The sequence below is a fragment of the Cupressus sempervirens genome, chromosome 11 (assembly GCF_028749045.1).
Source record: "Cupressus sempervirens isolate cs-2001-9-10 chromosome 11, ASM2874904v1, whole genome shotgun sequence".
NCBI classification, from domain to species: domain Eukaryota; kingdom Viridiplantae; phylum Streptophyta; class Pinopsida; order Cupressales; family Cupressaceae; genus Cupressus; species Cupressus sempervirens.
Genome location: NC_143128.1, coordinates 87,508,730 through 87,530,989, shown reverse-complemented (window position 1 = coordinate 87,530,989; position 22,260 = coordinate 87,508,730). Strand labels below are relative to the sequence as shown.

The window sequence follows — 22,260 nt, the reverse complement described above, 5'->3', positions numbered from 1 at the left end:
AACAATGCCACACTGTAAGAAGAAATCCCACAAAATTTTGGGGAAAATCATGAAAACCCCTTATTTTGTAAAAAAATGGTTAAAACCCACAATTTTGTCAATAACTTATGGAAACCAGCAACCCATCATAGATAAATAGGAACCTTACAAATCTAAAAGAAGATCTGAGGGGAAACCACGATTTTTGAGAAAAATAAAGCAAAACCCTCTAGCTCATAAAACAACAATTTGGGAAAAAATGTGGAATACCCTCCCCACTTCTATAGAAAACATCAACCCCCATGATCTTGTAAAAAATCACAGAAAAAATCAGTACTTTTGCAGACTCTAGAAATCCCAGGCATGAACCAAACAAACAGACAGCTGAAAAGCCCATTTTTAAAATTTTGCCACTCAAAACAATTTATTAGCACACGAGGAAATACATCTTTCAACCCATTTTTGCCCCTAATCCCTAAAACAATCCTGAAAGAGATGATTAGGATTTTTCTGCGAATCCATATGATTCAGATTCGGATTGATAAACATTGAATGATGAACTATATTTTAATTTTGAGATTGTGATGATTTGCTGATTTACATTGGAATCATGAACATAGACGTATATGATATGGTTTATAATCTTAGTGAATATTTAAATTTTGAATGTGAATGTGTTGGTGAAGTTATGAGTATCATACTATCAAATGTTTTAATTTTGTATATTTCTTTCATTTCTTGCATATATATTTATATATACACACACAAACACACATCCATACGCATCCACATCCACCCCCCAAAAAATCCCACTTATATAACAATAGTACTTAAATACCTATTTGTGTCCCAATTGGCAGTGACCTAAAGAACTTCACTACCTTTAAAATACTAGATAGCTAAGAAAAAAAATCATATATGGATTGAATAAATTGTTTATCATATAAAATGCCAATTGAAACCAAGTAGATATGATTGGAAGCTTAAAAATACTTAAACACTGACACAGCCAACAAAACAACCAAGAAACTTCTCATGATATCCTGAATCAACCATATATTAAATAAATTCAAAATCAAACTTTAAATAACTATCCATCATACATGAATGGACCCTTCGGTCAACAAGACAACAGAAACTTTTCATGATATTCTGAATCGGTCAAATAAAAAATACAAAATAAAAATTTCAATAACTATTCATCATACCTGAATGGACCCTTTGGATCTCTATAAGGCAACTCAACAGCATCCAAAGCTTCAAAAAGGCAAGGTCCATCCCACCATGAGCATGTACTCTTGGGTATCCTCTCTCTCAAATTAATTCCAAGAAGACCAGAAACTGGGAGATACTGCACATCTGAAACATTCTAAGAATTTTAGCTTCATGAAACATTAAATAAACAAGTACATGTACTCTTGGGTACCCTCTCTCTCAAATTAATTCCAAGAAGGCCAGAACTGGGAGATACTGCACATCTGAAACATTCTAAGAATTTTAGCTTCATGAAACATTAAATAATATATCAGAAAGCTGATCTGTACGTTCAAATCTGAAGACTGAAGAAAATGAAAGATGAATAAAAGCAATGGTCCCTAAATACACATCCCTAAATCTAATTAGAACCCTCCCATTAAGAGGCATATTTGGGATGCAAGGAAGGAGACTGGACATGCCCTCCAGGTAACTGTCTTTTGGACGAGGAGTCTAAGAGATTGTGGCATCTCACAGAATTGCCAGGCCATAACCCCTCTGTGAAAACAAAAAATGCATGTTGGCTTAATAGGTCTCAAAAGGCCCTACAACAAAAAGGTTTCCAGTTTTAACATACAAAACCCCTGCGACATATTCATCTTGTGATTTCAACATTTGCACTCTGCATTTTTATAATTTACTTTCACAAGCGAGAAGTCAATGTACAACTGACACAAGAGAAAAAAACCAGGAAAAGGGAAAGAACACATGAAATGATTCATGGGTAGCTTCTTCTTACTTACTTTAGGCTACTTTAAGTTTTCATTTTTACATATTATTATTTTAACATCATTTTTCTGGTTTTCCAAACATTAGACAATCAATATTAGAAAGAACAGAATCATCTTGTGTGACTTACCTTTTTTTACATTGTAACCACAACCCTTTAAGAATGGAATAGTCTTCTTTTCTATCTCATCAAACCTAAAAAAGTAGGGAATAAAGTTACTTCTCCCTTCATTGCAAGGTCAAAAAGGTCAAGCATGAAATAGTGCATGTGCTCTTGTACCTCTCTTTAGACCACTGGACAGAAGGCTCATCCATCTTATTAACTACCACCAACAATTTAGCAACACCCAATGTTTTTGCCAACATAGCATGCTCCCTTGTCTGTCCCCCTCTTTCAAATCCAGTTTCAAACTCACCCTTACGAGCAGAAATTACCTATTTTGAAGGCCCAAACATATAGTTAGGACTGTAAAAGTGTCTTGCTCTATGTCTCTGTAAGTCTGAAATTATTATATAGATCCACAAATTCATACCAGAACTCCCACATCTGCTTGTGATGCACCACTGATCATGTTGGGTACATAGTTTTTGTGACCCTGCACAATGACAATTATTACCATCTACGATTAAAACAATAATTATAAGCCATGAATGAAGCAGAAATCATTGTGCAGAAAACGAAACAAACAAAACTCGAGCTGAATCTATCCCATCTGCAAATGAAACACTAATGCAGCATCTGTTGTTGTCCAAAGAGCCATCAGCAGCCAGAAAAAATGACCAAAAATGGGTTGTTAAAATAGAAAACAGAGGGTGCAGAAAACACTGATTGCTATTATCGCAAAAAAGCTCCATACCAGAAGCGCAGACCAAAAAACAGCCAAACTGATGGACAAAAGGCAGCAAAGAACAGCAATTTGACCAAAAACGGGATGAACAATGATTCAAAATGAACCTTTGTTAGTTGCAGAAAAGAAATCGCAGGCATGTAGGTGTCATTTGCAGAAAACTAAAGCACAGTGGCTCAAAAGAACATACAAAATCCCTGCCAAAAATATCAGGCGAGTCTGCAAAAAATAGGTACCCAGAAAAACAATAATGTTTTTCAAAAAACTGAAAAATAAAAAAATTGATAGAAACTTTATAAAAACCAATTAATGGTATGAATGCTCTGATACCATATTTCTGTGAAGTAATTGGTGAAAAAACTTTGTTGTATTAACAAACAATTGAATAGATCGTTATCAAGAATTTACAAGAATAAGAAATCGAAGGTTTTGATTTACATATATTGCACAGATAACCATCAAAATGATCTAATAACATTCTACTAAAGCGACAGGAACTGTAGGTAGGCATTTTATTGTTTAATTTTTTTTTGTTTATACAAACTTCAAACATTATAATATAGGTGCAATCAATTTGTTAGCTGTCAGTTTGTTCCTAAACCCTAAATTTCAATATTAACTATTACAAATTTATAATAATGTGATTTAATTTAGTTATTAAATTTTATTTCCAATCTTTGAAACACAAATTGCATTCCTAATATGATGTGTATTAATAATTAATAATTAATTTACTATACATTTTCTAATTTTATTATTAATTTTCAAGGTTGCATTGGGACAGTGGTACTGGAGTACTTAGGTTACAGCTATTTTTCAAAATAGGGAATGAGAATAGTTGGGTATATCAAACTTTTTAACATTATTTAATATTTATAGAAAATCTGAGTCATGATAACAGTTTTCCAAACCAAAAACAGTGATAAAGTTTGCAGATGTAATGTAATGTTTTCAGTTTCCGATTTGCAGTATGTTTGTAATAATAATATATGACAAATGTTTAGATACATAACAGAGAAGGCAGACTTTAAACATGAACAAGAAGATCATGAATCATATAACAATGACATATTGAAAATGACAAAATTCTTCATGAACAGTGATAAAGTTTACTGTTTATCAGTATTGTATCCAAGTTTCAATCTGATAACGTATTGACTTAAGTTTGATAAACAACAAGCTGATACGCAAACAAAAAACCGAAATCTAAATCAAGGTTCTTCGCTATGATGCTCTCCACTGAGTACCCAATACTTGGGATGTGTACCCAGTACTTGAGTACATGTGTATGTGTCCCAGGGGTGTATGTCTGTGTACTCATGCAGCCCGGTTAATTTTAAATAATACATACTAATATATTATTTACATATCATATTTAACATCAATAATTTAATAAACATAATTGATAATTATTTAAATTTAATTGATTTGTATTTACATGTCTCAGGTGTCTCAGGTGTGGCACACAATATACAAAATCGTACATTTGAGTGAAAGGGTATTTGTGTGAAATTCTTGGAAAGAGAAACAAACTTTGTCCAGCAAGCAGATGCAAGGGTTCAAAGTAGATCAAGGCAACCACATAATAAAGTAAAGGGCTCACAGAGTCCACATGGTTAATCATCTCATGGTGTTACTCCTGGTATTGAAATAGATAGCCAGCCATCCATATTTGACGAGAAATGAAGATAAAGCTAGTATTCCAGAAAGAGCAAAAGTACCACTCATGAGGGCATTTAGTAATGATACTAGAGATATTTCTGACCAAGCAATCGCTAGGTCCGTCTGTGCAAGACATGGTAAGAAAAATCAACAAAGCTCCAAATGGAATACACAAGCCCACGTTATGAGAAGCTGTGTCCCACTTTATTGAAAAAAAGGGTCAAACATAAAGAAACTTCATTAGATTTCATTAAAGCCTCATGGAAAGAAACAGGTGCCTCTATAATTTCCAATTGGTGTAAGGATACAAAAAAATATACCCTTAAATAGTGTGATTTCATTGTGCCCTAAAGGGGCAATCTTTCTAAAGTTGTTGATTATGACAGCCAAATGAAGGATGCAAAGTTTATTGCTGGCATTCTTATACAATGCATTTCCTCCAAATGTTGTCCAAGTTGTAGCAGGCAATGCAAGGAATTGTAGAGCAGCTGGTATGTTAGTTGAGACACGATTCCCGCAAATATTTTAGACCCCTTGTGTCATACATTCACTCAACCTTATGCTACAAAAGCTGGGTATTGAAATAGCTTGGACTAAAGAAGTGTATGATGAAGTGCAAGAGATCCAAATGTTCATAACAAACCACCACTTGTCACAAGCTATTTTTAGATCCTTCTTGTAGTTAGAACTATAAGGTATTTCAAGTTTTGAACAATCAAATTCTATGTTATATTTGTCATACACACACACACATATAGTCTTCTTTGTTTTAAAGACTTATTTTCAAATGGGTTGCTAAGACCAAGTTCACATCGAACACATTGTCTTCGAGGGTAACAAATGTCAAGCAAAGTATTTTGATGTGGGATCATGTAGGATACCTTCTTAGTTTCACAGAGCCCATCCTAGCTTTGATGGGTTTTAATGACACGAATAAGCCATGCTTGGACTTTTATGATGGAATAGACTCAATGATTGAGAATATAAGATTGATATACCAAGGCCCTATAGAAAGCTTCTTCAAAGAGGTGCATGCAATCAATTTTTTTGTTGGGAGATGTAGCAAAATGACCAACCCACTCCATCTTCTTGCCTTTCCATCGACTCCCAAATAGTATAGAAGAGACTCTCGCTATGCCAACAAGGGTGCAACAATATTGTAATGCAAAAGTAGGTGAAGGGTTTAGGAATGTTGTTACTAAACCCTTCCCTGATACAGAAATGAAAGATACAAGTACAGAGTTTTATGATTTTGTGGCATCCATTGCATTTTGTGGTTTCCATTGGATTTTGTGGTTTCCAGTGGTCTTCATGACAGGTATAAGGAGGATGCTCACTCTTGGTACTACCAATGGCAGCCACAAATCACCACACTTTCAACAATCAAAGTTTTATCACAAGTAAGCTTATGAATATTTATCCACTCTAAATCTGGTTGTCATTTAGAACTTACTATTAGCCATTTGATTTACAAAATCCAATTACAATATTGAAAATTGTTAATTTAAATTTTAAGGACTCTAGTGAGATCTTCTTTATGTCCAATCCTATCTCACTGGCTCCAAGGGATCCGCCCCCCTTGGTGGTATTCCTTGATTGTCACTCAGAGCACAGGGGTTGCTCCTCCTGCCCCATAACGTGGAGTCATTTTCGTGATCTGATTGTGGTCAGTCATAGTTGCTCCTTTGTTACATTCGTTGTTCACTGGTTTTCTCGGCCCTTTGACATAGTGTTGTCTGTTGTCCTCCTTAGCCCAATGCCCGTTGCCTTTCGAGGCCATCTTGGTTCTATTGTGGTCTTTTTTCCTTGGGGCTGGGTTGTTGTCTCTTGTCTCTCCACGGCATGTATGCTCACTTCTCGGCTCTTCACTTTGGGCTTGTTCTGATGGTGTGGGTCTCCCTCCTTTCTCTTTCTTTTTTCTTGCATCTCAATTTTTAATGTATCGGGTGTTACCCCTTTGGTAGCAATTTGCCAACAATTTTTTTTTTAAAATGACTAGTACATATCAAAATAATTGTAATGTCCCTTCTTAGTATACACCCTTGCTTCACTTCTAACTCCCAACTTTGGTTTTGGGTTCCACTTGTAAAGGAAACTTACAATGTTTCGCCTAAGTATTCTTTGATATAATTATTTAATGACTAGTTGATAACTTGATGTGAGAGTATCATATATGATATTTTGTAATCTTATTCAAGTATCCCTCCACTATACTTTAGAATTTAATTTAATTAATACTTCAATTATTTTGATCAACCTCCTATATATGTATGCATTGTCTCCTAATCTTTTGGTCCCCTAGAAATTTACACTTCAATCAATAAATATAACCACCTTAGTTTTCTTATTATCCTATATACTTATTAAGTCCCTTTAATCTTACGTTCAATATGATAAATCATGATTCCTTAAAACATCCTTATTCACCATATATGATATGAAGCCAAGTTAACCTTGTCTTCTATCACACCTTTATCAGTCTTATTTAAAACTTACTCCTCTTCCCTTTAGCATTATGCACCCCTCTTATTCTCACTGGTCTCAACCAATTTCACTTGCTTTTGTCGAGCCATTTTGTTACCCTTTGTGCCTTATTATGAATTTGTTTTTTTATCCTTTATATGTGTTGGGATGTGGCCTTTGGTATTGACCCTCATTCCAATGTCCACTCCTTTGATCTTTTTGTTTTTAACCTTATAATTTTGCCTGTGTATATTTCCCATCAGGCCTTCTTGTTCCATCAAGGACTTGTATAAATATAACCACAATGGTCACTTCCTAAGATGACCAGTAAGCATGCATATGTTAAACAAAAAACGTTGACACCCTTAATATATGGGCCCCCAACCCGATTGGTGGCGTTTGATTATATTATAATATGATTTTTTTAAAATTTATGTAGGTTATTAGTAAATATTATTATTAAGATACATACACATGGATGGAATAGTAATAGAGTATTATTATTGTTTTTAATAGAGTATTATTATTGTTTTTAATAGACTGATATTTACTAATTGTTAAATATTATTATTGTTAATAATGACACTATTTAATTACTAAGTATTATTATTATCATATATTTATTCATTATTGTGATCACTAAATATCTCTTTCTATCAAGATTACGATATTCATCTATTATCATTGTTCCTCACTTAAATTTCAATTAGGTATGTGCATATCCCCTTAAGGGATATTTTAATATTTCTGATCCATATTAATAATATATCCCATTGTATTTTAATATTTCTGATCATGTCAAATTGTTGGGTCTCAAGGGAAGGGTCACGACGACAACTAACATTGAAAATGGTGCACAGAATTGAAACAAGAAATTGGAAAGTATCAATAAGCCTATCAATAAGAATAACCATATGCTGAACCCAGAGTTTGGGGCTAAACAATAATGTGTCAACCAAAAGGGTATCTAATAAATTATCTCATATATCTATTAGGTATATGTATATACCCTTGAGGGATATTTAATAATTATCTCATATCTCTATAGAGACACTCCATTATTTAATTATATTTTAATCATATTAATAACATAATCCATTGTATTTTAATATTTCTGATCATGTATAATTGTTGGGTCTCATTGAGGGAGGGGTCATGACAATAACAAACATTGAAAATTATGCATAGAATCGAAACAAGAAATTGAAAAATATCAATAAGCCTGTCAATAAGAATGACCATATGTTGAACCCAAAGTTTGGGGCTAAACAATAATGTGTCAACCGAAGGATAGAAAGAAGATGATTGAAAACTGTACTGTAAATTCTTCAGTCTTTTTTATGTTAAAATCTGCTAGAATAATCTCTAATTAGAGACACTCCATTATTTAATTATATTTTAATCATATTAATAACATAACCCATTGTATTTTAATATTTCTGATAATGTATAATTGTTGGGTCTCATTCAGGGAGGGGTCATGACAATAATGAATATTGAAAATTGTGCATAGAATTGAAACAAGAATATAAAAAATATTGATAAGCCTGTTAATAAGAATAACCATATGTTGAACCCAGAGTTTGGAACTAAACAATAATGTGCCAACCTAAGGGTAGAAAGAAGATGATTGAACATCATAATGTAAATTCTGAAAGTGTTTATTATATTACCCCACTTTATCATTGTAAATTCTTGAAAATAATTTCATATTGTAAGTGACCCTTCTTAAGTGGGTAATATGTTTAAGCAAATCTTAAGGCTGTCGTATCCATAATATAAATTAGTCATACAGAGCATGTTAAACATTCCACAGTTCTACAATGCACTGCTCTCTAATACTACTGTGGATGATATAGAGCATTAAAAAGGGACAAAAGTTTCTTACCGGGGCATCAAGAATTGTGAACCTTGTCTTTTCAGTTTCAAAATGAGCTCTACCAACCTCCACAGTCTTGCCCTATTGACCAAAACATCAACCATGTAATTTAAGATTTCAATGATAAACTTAGGGAAATTCCTCCTAGCCAAACTCAGAGATGCCAGTTTACCTTTGCACGCTCTTCCTCATTTGTATCCATAATATATGCCATATACCTGACAACGCCCAGTGCAATAAGAATGCCAATGTTAACCAATAGTGCTCCTAAAAGATTTACTTAACAAAACTTGCATTTTAGCATACCTTGAAACATAGAAAAATAATAAATACAAAACCAATTTACCAATGAAAGAGTGACAAAATAATATCCCCCATTAAATGAGAAGACTTTTCACATTGAACATACTTCTTAAAATCTCAATTGCGGTTACTAAAGAATCCATTTTGTACCCCAATTTATCATAATGAGTGAATGAAAGTAATTCACCTTGACGTGAAAAGACCAATCTCATAAGTATACTGGCTTAAAATTCCAACTACAGTTACTACAAAATTCATGTCATACTTCAAATGTTATTTCATTACAAGCAGAACTCCCTCCCACCACTCTCTCCATGTTAAACTTCGTTATGTGATAAAAATCCATTTTGATTTAATCAAAATGATTGTGTAACACTCTACAAACTATTTTAATTTTTCTTAATTAGTCTATTCAGGAAGATCTCTTCCCTTTGAACATAAAAATTTATACATGAATTCCCATGACAGTCGATTATGGTACAGCTCAGGGGGATCTTTGTTTCATAACAAAATTGCAGTCAATACTTCTAAGTGTCTAAAGGTTTTTTTTTAAATTTAAGAATATACTAAAACGGGATTGTGAGAATTATCTGTTAGATTCTTATAAAGAAAGCTACACATTACTTGCATTGTGTAGCTTCAATTTTTTGACAATCGATGAGATTTAAAAGTAGCAAGCAAAGCAGAACAGAAGATTAAATCATAAATCTTCTGAATTATGCATGAAAATTTTGAACCAACATTTTCCCAGGTTACTTAATTATAAGTTCAGCATTTTATTGAAGACAAACATAGAAAACCTTCAGAAACAGAAACTACAAATCAAATTACTCACCAACTTTCTCGATGCTTTTCCTTCGCTTCCTTCTCATATTTTTGAATTGTTCTCTCATCCACCATATTACTCAAGAACAATATCTGCCCACCAATTGTTGATTTGCCCGCATCTGTCCAGAAAGTTCAACAATAGCATTATCAAGTCCTTGATTTCAACAAAAAAAATCAGTATAGGTCTCATAAACTGATGGAAACCAAAACACAAGATACAGTCCATCAAATTCATTAACTGTGAAATCCTCTGTTAACATTTTAACACTTAAAACCCCAGGACCTAGGTCCAGTTTGACCCCAGTCAAGATCCAGTTGGAAGTGTGTGTGTGCATGTATGCTACATTGCTGGGTTCAGGTGCTCTATGACCGGATACAGGTAGGTATTGGTTTAAGTTGAGGTATGCTGCCTTAGGCTATGGGTATAGTTGCCATTTACCATTTTGCTTTATTTTTCTGGTATCATTACTGTTTTGCTTTGCCATTTTATCACAGGAAGCATTTTGTAAACACCGTTTTGATGTTGCATTATTCAAAACAAGGACCTCTGAATAGTGTTTTCCATTTGTTTTATCAAAAACCCCATTTTAATCCAAGGTTGCATGGGGACAGGGGTACTTAGGGTACTGGTACAATACGGGTACCACTATTTTTCATAATAGGGGACCAAGGTACTTGGGTATGTCAAACTTTATTTTTAATTATACTTTTATATTTATAAAAAATCTAAAATTATAAATCATGACAATGGTTTTTCAAAATAAGAACAGTGATAAAGTTTGCAGATGCAATGTACTGTTTTCAGTTTCATATTTGCTAAATATTTGTAATAATAATATATGAAAAATGTTTAGATGCATAACAGAGAAGGCCGACTTTAAACATGAACAAGAAGATCATAAATCATATGACAATGACATATTGCAAATGATAAATTTCTGACTTGAACAGTGAAAGTTTATTGTTGATCAATATTCTATCAAAGTTTCAAACTAATTAGATATTGAATTAAGCTTGTAAACAACAAGCTGATACGCAAATAAAAATCAACAAAATAATCAGAAATCTTAATCAAGGTCCTTAGCTATGATGCTCTCCACCGAGTACCCAGTACTTGGGATACGTGTACCTGGAACTTGGGATATGTGTATCCGGTACTGTACGTGGGTACGAGTACCAGGGATGTGGGTATGAGTACCCATGCAACCTTGTTGTATTCTGTAAGATATGGGTTACAACTTTATTCTGTAAGACATCAAATATATATTAACAAGTTGTGTTACATTTATATTCTGTAAGCGTTGTTGGAGAAATACATAATCGAAAGCCCCATTTTATTGAATATATTATTTAGTAGATGTAATTATTAATATATAAATACAATTTTAATAAGTTATTTAATAAAATACAAATGGGGCATTTGTATTACCTAGTATACAGGATGCTAGCATCTCAGGCAAGACCGGGGGTTTTCTTCCCCATACTTTTTCCCTGCTGCCTATCTGATTTCAAACCCAAACCTGATTACAAAATTTTGCCATACTGGAACACCAGGTTCTCAAACCCAAATCTGAAGCTGAACCCCAACCAGCAACTTAGATTAAAACCTTGATCCCCTTTCTGTGGATGTTTAAAAGGCACTGACAAATAAAACATGCTTTGTTTTTCAATAATGCAAAGCCATACCACCACTCTCAGCTGTATAAGTCCCCAATATATCATACACAAACACGCCAATCTATCTATCTATATCTATGTGTGTGTGTGTGTATCATAGTCACCACAAGATGGGTTCTGAAGGACGACAGAGACGGATACCAATACTGGTACAGCTAATTTTCAAAATAGGAGACAGGTACTTTGAGATGCCATTTTTTAATATAATTTGATAACAAGAATCATAAATCAGTCATACAACAGTAAATAGTAAAAGAATTTTTTCTTTAAACCATTACACTGACATGAAATCAGACATACATCCCAAAAAAAAATTTGTCAGACATGCACTAAATAAAATCCGACATAAATCAGACATATGTTATCAGTAGATCTGATCACTATGGCTTCAATCAGATTTTTGTATCACCCAAAATGTTAGCATGAAACACTACGTAAGCTTATTTTATTTCTTGGCCTTTTTTCTGCATTTTAAAACGTTTCGGTTTTTTGGTAGGAAACATCAATTTTTTGTCAGGAGACTTCAGAGATGGGCCAAAAAAACCATGCGCATCAGGACATTTTCAGTACTGGAGACATGTCTCAAGGGCTGGGAGATGATATATTTATATATGTATATATATATATGCATACCCAGCTCCAAAACAAAAAGCGCCAAGTTTGCATACCTGCAATCCCAGTACCTTAAAATGAACCAATGACTTACCTGAAATCATTTTCATGGGCGATTTGACTTTTTTTCAAATAAATTGAGGGAGAAACTCACAAATTAACTGGTCTTCTGATTGAAATCGACTAACTAGAAACACTTCAAAACTTGAAAAATAATCAAGTCTCTAACGCCCGAAAACATTTTAAAATATCGAACCAAGAAGTTCCACCATATTGCATTTGTTTGAATGTGTTGTCCAAATCACATGGATTGCAAATAATCTACTACAATTATCCATGCACGATATATTTGTAGTAGTTCACAATGAAAAAAACTTAAACAGGAGAAACCTACAAAACAAAATCTTATGTACTGGAAATAGACCACCCACCAACATGACCAATGAAAACAACATTCATGTGCTGCTTCTTTTCCAACTCTTCTGGTTCTTCAAAATCCTGGACATTTGCTACATCCAGATCTCCTTTGCTGATGCTCATTTCTGTATAAAGGACATAAAGAATGAACCAATTCTTAATTAAAAAATGGGCCAGTCGGAGAGTCTTCCAAAATTTACTTTAATATGAGTTCTCCATTAAAAGAAACAATAATGTCATTTTAATCAACGAAGCAATTTGCAAAAACCGTCATAAATTACCTTGAGTAGCTTCTTGTTTCACTTCCTCCTTTAGTTTCAAGGATTGCAAATCAGATGCCACCCGATCCTCATACCCTGTAATTTCAAAGTGAAAAGTAACAGCATTCATCAGAATATAGTTTATCCAATGAATATAGCAACCTCGTAACCTTATAGACCAAACAATGAAATAGATTATACATGTAGAAGACAAACGGCACCTCATAACCTTCAAAATTTAATGTTAATAATCTATGTTGTGGAAGTGTGCACAATGCACTATCAAATATATATATATATATTGCATTAAACTTAATAATAAATGGAACTCAAGCAATACTTAGTCCAGTTTATCTTATCTTTAAGCAATTAAAGACAATAATGCAAACCATATTTTCAAAGGTCTTACAGTAGAAAATAATCAGAACACTGTATATTACTAATACTATATATACTTTACTTACCAGATCCAGAACAGGAACTTCATCGCTGGAGACTCATAACTAATAAATGCAGCGCTGAAGATATATGTATTGCATTCTTTTTGTAAGCATATGAGTGATGGAATATTGCCCAGTATTAAAGAAGCGTTGAAGGATATAATGTACACAAGAAAAATATTGTAGCAAGACAAATATTCTAGTCGGCATATCATGAAGTATTAGTGGAAAAACGTAATACTAGATACACATCATGCCATGTACAACAACCAGTTTTGCACTATTAATATGGAATAAAATAAGAGGATGAAATTAGTAAGATACTCAATGATTAGTATGAACAATTCAATATACAAGCAGCGACACACACAGAGAACCTGATAAATCTAAGGATGTGGCAATAAAAGTTGAGAAGTAATCAGCAAGAACAATAAAATCTCCCAGGTTTGATCAATAGCAATAAAAAGATTCGAGCTGTTGTGTGTATATGCCTATGCAGCAATAAAAGTCAATCCTGCTACATCAACAAAGTAATAAGAATGTTGAGTAATTTATTGTGTATCTAATATTTCAAAATTGCCATTTATGGAACCATTCAGAGCATGGATCTTTGTGTGTTTCAACTTTGAATCATTATGATCATATGATTTCTGTTTACGTCAGCAGAGACATACACATAGAACCTGATAAATCTAAGGATGTGGCAATAAAAGTTAAGAAGTAGTCAGCGAAAACAATAAAATCACCCAAAGTTTGATCAACAGCAATAAAAAGACTCAAGCTTTTGTGTGTATATGTCTATGCAGCGATAAAAGTCAAACCTGCTGCATCAGCAAAGTAATAAGAATGTCAAGTAATTTATTGTGCATCTAATATTTCAAAAGTGCCATTTATGGAATCATTCAGAGCAAAGATCTTTGTGTGTTTCAACTTTGAATCATTATGATCATATGATTTCTATTTACTTCAGCTACAACCTAAAATTTACATTTTACGTGTAACATAGTTACATATGCGATGGATTTATCATTTATGTTTCATGTTTATGTATGTTAACTTCTATTTGATGATGTTATAGTGTGTTTAAGTTATATTCAATAAAAGGTGCATGAAATAAATTTTAAATTGTTAAAATCTCTAAATTTAAAGGATTTTTTTAATTTGCTGATTCAAAGCCGATTCATGGCCGATTCACAATACGATTCAGCCTTACCGATTTCGATCCGATTCTGATTCTCATTACTTTGATCAAAAGAGACAAACCAACAAAACAATGAAGTTGGCAAAATTACCTTAGTATTGTCTTTTATATAATACAGACAACAACTAATTAATAAAAGTGACTCAAACAGTAAACCATACAAGTTTACAGTTGTAAGCAGCCTAAAATGATCGCCTAGACTATGGGCCCCCATTCGTCAATTTATCAATTTCCTGAGTCAATGCATTGCAATATTTTATTAAATCAATTCAAATCACTTTCCTTGATCAAATCGTAATTAATTTAATTATTTCAATATTTCCTAAAATTTGATCATCTTATTCTAAATCTTATTTAATTAAAAGAAAATTTCTCTTTTAATTAAATAAAATAGCTCCTATTTAATTAAAAGAACTTGCTCCCTTTTAATTAAATAAAATCCTCACTAAATCTCTCCTTACGATGAAAAAAAAGGAAATAAATTAAATATAAATAAATAAATAATTATTTTTTCTCTACACTTAAATGCACATATTTCTAAGTGGGATTCCTCTTTCCACTTTCTTGTCAAACACCCCTCTTTTCTCATTGGTAGAATTTTGTCTCACACGGTTCAAGCCTTATTATCCCATATTGGTTGTGAGAAGCCTCCCACCTCCACAATTGACTATATAAAGAGCCCTCTCCTTCTCATTTGGATAGAGGTTAGTGGCTATAGCATTGTTATGTTGCATGTTTGGAGAGCGATTTTGGAGGAGTTTGAACATTAAGGTTTGAGCCTTAGGGTTTGGACATTGGTGCTTCATTGCAACTTCTCTCTTCTTGTCTTCTTCTCTCTTGCATCCATGGCTTCCATCATCATGTTTCATCCTTGCATTTTCATGCTAGATTGGTGTCATATTTGCTTTCATAGATTAATCTTGCATTGTTATTTCCTTTCATAGATTACATCTCCTTTTTTGCATTGCTTTGCATTGTTATCATTTAAATTAGCTTGCATCTTCATTTGCATGCATATTTTGATCTTTGAATCTCTCATTTATGGTGTAATTGAATGGGCACAAACTAGGTCAAACTAAAGGCCTCCATTACAGACCTTTGCACTCCATGAATAGAGAGCTATGAGTCGCCATTTGAGATCTCATTTTTTAGCAATCTTGGATATAATGACTCATAGAAGTGTGTCAACATTTTAGCACACAACAATAAGACATCTCATGAACAATAATGAATTTTCATAAGCAAAAAATAATGTACTTCCCAAACCCTTGCTAAGGTTAATATTGTATACCTGGGAGATACAAATTAAGAGTTGCAATGCTATTTTGAAATTTTCTATTTGTATGTAAAATTAAGGAGCACAAGCTCAATAAAATTAAAAGACATGATACTTCTTTAAGTGACAAGTAAATTTCAACAATAGGAACTCCTTAAGCTGTAAACCTAAAAATTGAGAACTAATAAAATATATCCTTAATTATCAAATACATCAAATTACTTTGCAAAAAAGTTAATATCAAGTCTTTTGCTAAATTTTATTATATAATTTCCTTGATATATGGCAATCTAACACAAGCATTTTGTAAATTTTACATGAATGGAATATAGAACATTTATGTCTAAGCATATCATGCTGAAGCAAAAAAACTCAACTTTATACACTAGATATTAAATCCAAGTGATAAAAAATCAAACTATTACTAACACTTAGGAACTCCATATGAATGTGACAGTACATTTAAAATATGCAGCCTGAAATATTTAACACTCATCTGGGATTCCTGCTACTTGGTCGAATGTTAACTCCACATTCACTCTAGTATGATATAAATACAATTTCTAATGCCACAAATAACTCTCATTTATATCATTGCATTGTAACTAGTCTTATTTTACTCGTGTCTCGTAAAAAAAATGAAGTGTAAACGGATATTTAAACCGAACAATGTGTATTATTAACAATGTATGGTACACTTTGAATATGATCACATTAGCACAACAGAAAATGTCTACCATATGAGGTATGGATGAAAAGGGACCTCTTAAAGAAATATCATCATCTTAACATGGATGCTTGTGATTTCAGAGGTGACGTCCATAAGATATGGGTCATTGTGAAAGCTGCTGCACATCACAGTACTGTTACTCATACTGCCATATTTTCCCACCCTTTTGCAATGTCATAAAGGCAGTTCAAGAAGCATCTTCCATCTTTGTCTGGGAAAGATGCAACAAGGTTTCCCACTAAAAATTCTTTATTTCTAAACAAGGAAAACAAAATGACAGCTATGTCCAAATATTTCAATTAATAGTATTATCTCCGGCAGATTAACACCAGCAGATACAAAGGAGATTTTTTCATCTACTAGGTTAAGTAGTATCACATGAAAAAGAGCACTGAGTATGTAGTGAAGTTTGGGCTCGTACACTATTTTAAACTATTTTCTGTCGGGACATCATGATGCTGGAGCATCCAAGGTGTAAGAGCAACCTTGCATCACCAAAAATAAATAAATAAATGAGGAGAGAAATATTACGAAAATGCAAGAAGGAAAAAAAAGTGGGAAAAGTCGTAAAACTGCTCTTCATAACTTTTTGTTTATCAAGGCGCAGAGGAGGCATTTTAGAAGTTTGCGAAAAGTAACTTATTTAACATAATGTTGTAGGCATTTATTAAATTACATCATCCATTTAATATTTGTCACAAGGTCCTTGCACCTTGTCTAGTGGTTAAGCTTAATCTATTTCCTTATTGGTCCATGCAAGCAATGTAATTTGGTGGTGCTTAATTGTAACTGGGTAAGCATTTAATATTTGTAGCTATGGTTATGGAAACCCTAATTAAGGCTTATGTGATTTAATCTTGGCCCTTGATTTCAATTCAATCTTGGATATTTGTTGTAATTGAGCCCCTATGTAAAGGTTTTGTCACATCATTTTAGAGGTTGTTGGTAGTTGGAGTTGTGGGAGTTGTTGGAGTGGTTAGGTTGTTTGGAGCGTTGTAAGGTCCTCGTGAAGAAAGGATCACATCCTTAGGAAGTTGTAAGCTTGTAAGCTCTAGTTTGCATATTTGAAAGCCAACTCGGCTAATAATTGTAGAGGTGGTGGAATATATATGTCAAATAAGATTCAACATTTTCTCTTGCATTCTCAAGTTGTTCTTGTGTTATTGTTGGGCTACATCTAAGGGGTGTTGTAATAGCTTCATATTATAAGAACTCTAGTGATCTCTTTCAAGAAAGTTGTAAAAATATTTTTTCGTATTTGAAAGCATTGTCAACATCCTCAATTATCATCAATCCACGTTTTGTCAAGCACTTTTACTCTCTCTTTGGCTCTATGTAGTGTTGTTGTCTTTGGCTATGAGTTGGTAAGGGTGGTGTGGCCCTTCATCACATCATGAGGTCTCATGATTAGCAGATGTAAAGGTGAACTTCAACAAAAAGAGGCAATTTGCTCATGACATTGATGCTTACAAATTAGTGATCCAGAAAGTACGATTAGACAGTATTATTGTTAAAGAAGATTATTTATTTGTTGCAGTGCCCAGGACTGATGAACATGAATCCATGTTATGTTGTCTCGACATGATGTGGATAAAGGTTCTACAGTTGTGAATTGCTTAAGGATAACCAAATCTCAAGAAGGGCAGACTGTAATGCCCTCAATTTACAATTAAATAAAAACTATCTCGCAATGCTCGGTAATAGCTGTCCTAGAATAATTGGAATCTACTAAGCATGCAGCGCTGAAGATTAGGGATGTCTATTATTTCTTTAAGAATTAGTAATAATGAAACTGATATGAAATATTAACTGTTGCCTGTTAACAAAACAATGTACATAACTAAGAATAACCAATGAGAAGGTGACATTGTTTGGGCCCAGATATTTTTTAATAACATTTTCCCTTGTTGAATATGAGTCAAGTTTCTAATCACCTGAATATGAAATCCTCTAGCCCAGAAGTAAGAACGAAACACCTTAATTCTAACATCCAAGTTAGTGGATGAAAGACCTCATTTAGGCAGGCTTAAGAGAAATTTTCATTGATATTTTATTGAAGATAATCACTGCATATCAGGGTAAGAATGATACAAGAAATAAGAGGACAAGTTCTATATTTTCTACAAATATTATAAGAACTAAGTATACATTATTTAATAAATCATCAAGCTGTAGTTTCTAAGTTAAATTCATACTTCTAATCAATTATGCTACAATTATTGAGTTAAGGACTAAGTATACATTATTTAATAAATCATCAAGCTGTAGTTTCTGAGTTAAATTCATACTTCTAATCAATTATGCTACAATTATTGAGTTAAGGATCATCATTCATAAAGAGATTCAGGCAAATTTAACAAGGGGACAATACATTTTTATATTTATATCGCCTCAAAAACATGGCACAAATTTTCTGAGATTTGCAAATCTACTCGTCCAAGCGTGTGGAGAATCATAAACAAAATTTATTCTGATTGGAAACCAGTGAGTTAAAAAGAAAATTGCTAAAATTTAGGCAAACCCAATTTTCAGAACTTTCCTTATATTATGTTACTTATAGCTTTCCAGGTATAGGGTGAACCTAGCATAGCATTTTAAGAAGCTTTGCATTTTGTATTACTTAGACTGTTATAGTAGTATATGTTTCTGCGGATGGTAGGGTTTTGTTTTTTAGTTTTGGTCAATCGGCTCTAGATGCAGGGCACCACTAGATTTCCCTTAGTAACTACCAGGTAGAGGACAGTAGGGCCAGAAGGCCCCAGTTTGCATATAAATATTTTTACACTATATGTGGAAAGAGGATTTTGTACAAACCTCCAAGGCGCAAATTACTATAATTGTTGAAAGTGGGTAGCTGTAAACTTAAGAGTGGTAGAAATTTAGCAGAATATTATAGCAACGTGCCAATGTGGTTATGTAATTATTTTCAGAACTGAATATAAACAAATGATATGTTATAATCTTTCTCTTAATGGTATGTTTCTTAATTTCAATTAGCAAAATGTTTGAATAAATTTGTTCTCAGAAATTCAATGAAAAATTAACGCTGAGGACACCGTCTATTAAAACTCTGGTTCCTCTATCCTCATCCAGATTAAGGCCTGCGTGTAACAAAATTTAAAATCTCTATGCACAATCATATGAAAGAGAAGCAATATGAAAGGAAATCAAGGAATTAAATAAACTCCTTGGACAGAGTAAAAAGGGGACTGCAAATAACAGTAAGCACTGAATATGGTGGCTTTAATAAAAGTTAAAAAAGCAAATAATCTGTATAACCTCTCATAGATGCTGCATTGTGTTAAAGTTGAGCTTAATATAAGGATAGCTATCCAGAAGGGATTAACAAAAAGATGCAAATAAAAACACTCTAACATTGTAGATAGAAGATTAACAAAAAATGCATAAAAATATCCAATATGACATTAAACCCTTTTAGAAATCGCAACAAGCACTGCAACACACGATTAGCATTCTATATTGTTACTAAGGTCATACAATTCATTCAGAAATATGTAGATTTCTCCTTTCATGGTGGATAGGTAAGCAGAGATTAAATAATGACATGTCGCAACAGGTGAATAAAAACAACATGTGAATGCAGATAAGGCTAATTCTTCTTTGAATGCTTTTCATAATGCATAACTGGCATATAAGTTATATATTTGATATTAGACTTAGCCTGGATGCTTAACGAAGGTAATCTCTGACAAATATTAAGGAAACAAAGATCATTTATAGCAAATGTTAGTGCAAGTGGCAAATAAGAATAAATTAAAAGGAACTAAGCTGCAGACAGTTATTAACTTTCATTCTGTGGAAAAAAAAATTGCCTTCGGCCCATAACTTGCCATTAAAAAAATAATCTCAGAGCATGCAGCGAATCATAAACAAAATTTATACTAATTAGAAATCAATGAGAAAGCAAGAAATGTGCTGCTGGTAGAAAATACATCTGATTTCCTAAACCCTAGCACAATGCATGTCATAGTATTAAAGTGGATTAAAAAGTGTTAGATCCAAAAAGTATTCAGAAATAACAACTTGCGGAGATAATCTCAAAAACCCATCAAGTTTTGTTTTTCAGAACTATTTCAGCTAAGTTTTTTTCTCCCTACAAATAGCAAATGGTAAGAAAAAAGTTGTACGATTGGATTTAATGATTTGGGAAAAAATATGCCAAAAACTGAAAACAAAACACCAATTCCCTGAACCCTTGCACACCATGTGCTATTCTCATTGAAGAGAATTGAATCCAGTCAAATTCAAATATGGCAGTAAGAAGCTCAAAAAGCTACTACGAATATTTTTCCTTTATAGCAAGCTTATTTTCCCAATATGAAGCAAAGATAGTAAAAAACATTGCTCGATTAAATGTCAACCAAAAAGAAACAGTCTCCAAACTGGAAAATCAACATAATACCTACTTCCCCAGATCTTTACATTCATTGTGTATCAATTTATTAAATTGGAGTATAACACAATTTCTTCCGGATAGATAAAAGCAAACAATACCATTTGTGATTGGTGATCAATGCATAAACAACAAAATTACAAACTTCATTGAAAAACAGCATACGAAGCCCCCAGTTCCCTTAAATAATTTATACGCACCATTAGTCTGTCCATTGGCAGCTGAGACAGCTTTTGCCTCGGCTTTAACGAATTTATCGTCAACCTCCATCCGTGCATCGTCGCCCCTCAATTCCCCTCTCTCAAATTCCTCGCTCTGCCTACTGTTCGCATCATTCCTTCCCTCACTTTCCGAGATTTTAACTACAGGAGCCTCCTCTACAACAATATTACCAGCGGGAGCGTGACTGCCAGCTGGCGGTGATGAATAAAAAGCAGGCGACTGCGAACCGGAGGCTATATATGGGGGGCTACGGCCAAACGATTGAGGATTAAACCCTACAGGAGGATTTCCAGTGTTTATTACAGGATTTGTTGGATTTACAAATTGTGGGCGATTCATCGGATTTACTGGATAAAAGGCAGCGGGAGCTGCCTGTGGAGGTGGATTATTATAATAAGGGTTTTGAACAGGAGCAAAAGCTGGGGCATTTATATTGAATGAAAATGAGGGGGCATTCGCATTCAGTCGAGAAGGAGCCGGCGGATTCGAAGTTTGAGCGTCCATGTCTTCCCACGAGTCTGGCTCGGCCATTTTTCTAGGGTTGTAAAAAACAAAACGAAAAAAATATCGTCCCTATCAATTCTAACCCAAATCGAGCAAGACGCAGCTCAATAGAAACAGCACAAATCAATCAATCTAAGAGGAAGATAAAATTCTTACCTTCACGCTCTGAAAATCTTCAATCTGATACTATAGGGTTTACTGGTCACGCACCCTCAAGCTTGACAAAAGCTACGATATAAAAACTGCGGTGAGGTGAAATGAATGGGAGGTGGATTACTATGAAAAGTAATTCTTATTTCTATTATTTTTATTTAGTGAGATGCTGAAGACTACGTGTACTTCAAGCGGAAAATAGAATATCTCTAGACAATAATGTCTGATATTCGATTTGGAAGTCAGTGCTTTCTGTCTTTTATACTAGCCCTTGTACCTAAGAGGTATAAGGGTCAAGCTGGTTATTATTATTTTAATTCATTTATCTCAATATCACATATGCATAAATGATAACCAGGTTTGTTATTATTATATTATACTAATGTTTTCGGTGAATCCATTTACAATT

The 22,260-nt window shown here is 33.4% G+C and overlaps 1 protein-coding gene across 2 annotated transcripts in view; it reads right to left on the bottom strand.

Moving 5' to 3' along the window:
- Positions 1–21,947, bottom strand: part of LOC149528354 (uncharacterized) — a 40,564-nt gene extending 18,617 nt beyond the window's left edge. For both annotated transcript variants that reach the window (XM_089811008.1, XM_089811006.1), the window contains exons 1-11: positions 21,855–21,947; positions 21,173–21,729; positions 12,933–13,007; positions 12,666–12,776; positions 9,953–10,064; positions 8,987–9,032; positions 8,824–8,895; positions 2,496–2,558; positions 2,243–2,397; positions 2,093–2,157; positions 1,188–1,338 (exon numbers count right to left, since the gene is read on the bottom strand). In XM_089811008.1, coding sequence (XP_089667134.1) covers positions 1,188–1,338; positions 2,093–2,157; positions 2,243–2,397; positions 2,496–2,558; positions 8,824–8,895; positions 8,987–9,032; positions 9,953–10,064; positions 12,666–12,776; positions 12,933–13,007; positions 21,173–21,725 — 1,403 coding nt within the window. In that variant the 5' untranslated portion in view covers positions 21,726–21,729; positions 21,855–21,947. The remainder of the gene's footprint in view (positions 1–1,187; positions 1,339–2,092; positions 2,158–2,242; positions 2,398–2,495; positions 2,559–8,823; positions 8,896–8,986; positions 9,033–9,952; positions 10,065–12,665; positions 12,777–12,932; positions 13,008–21,172; positions 21,730–21,854) is intronic.
- Between the last annotated feature and the right edge of the window lie 313 nt (positions 21,948–22,260).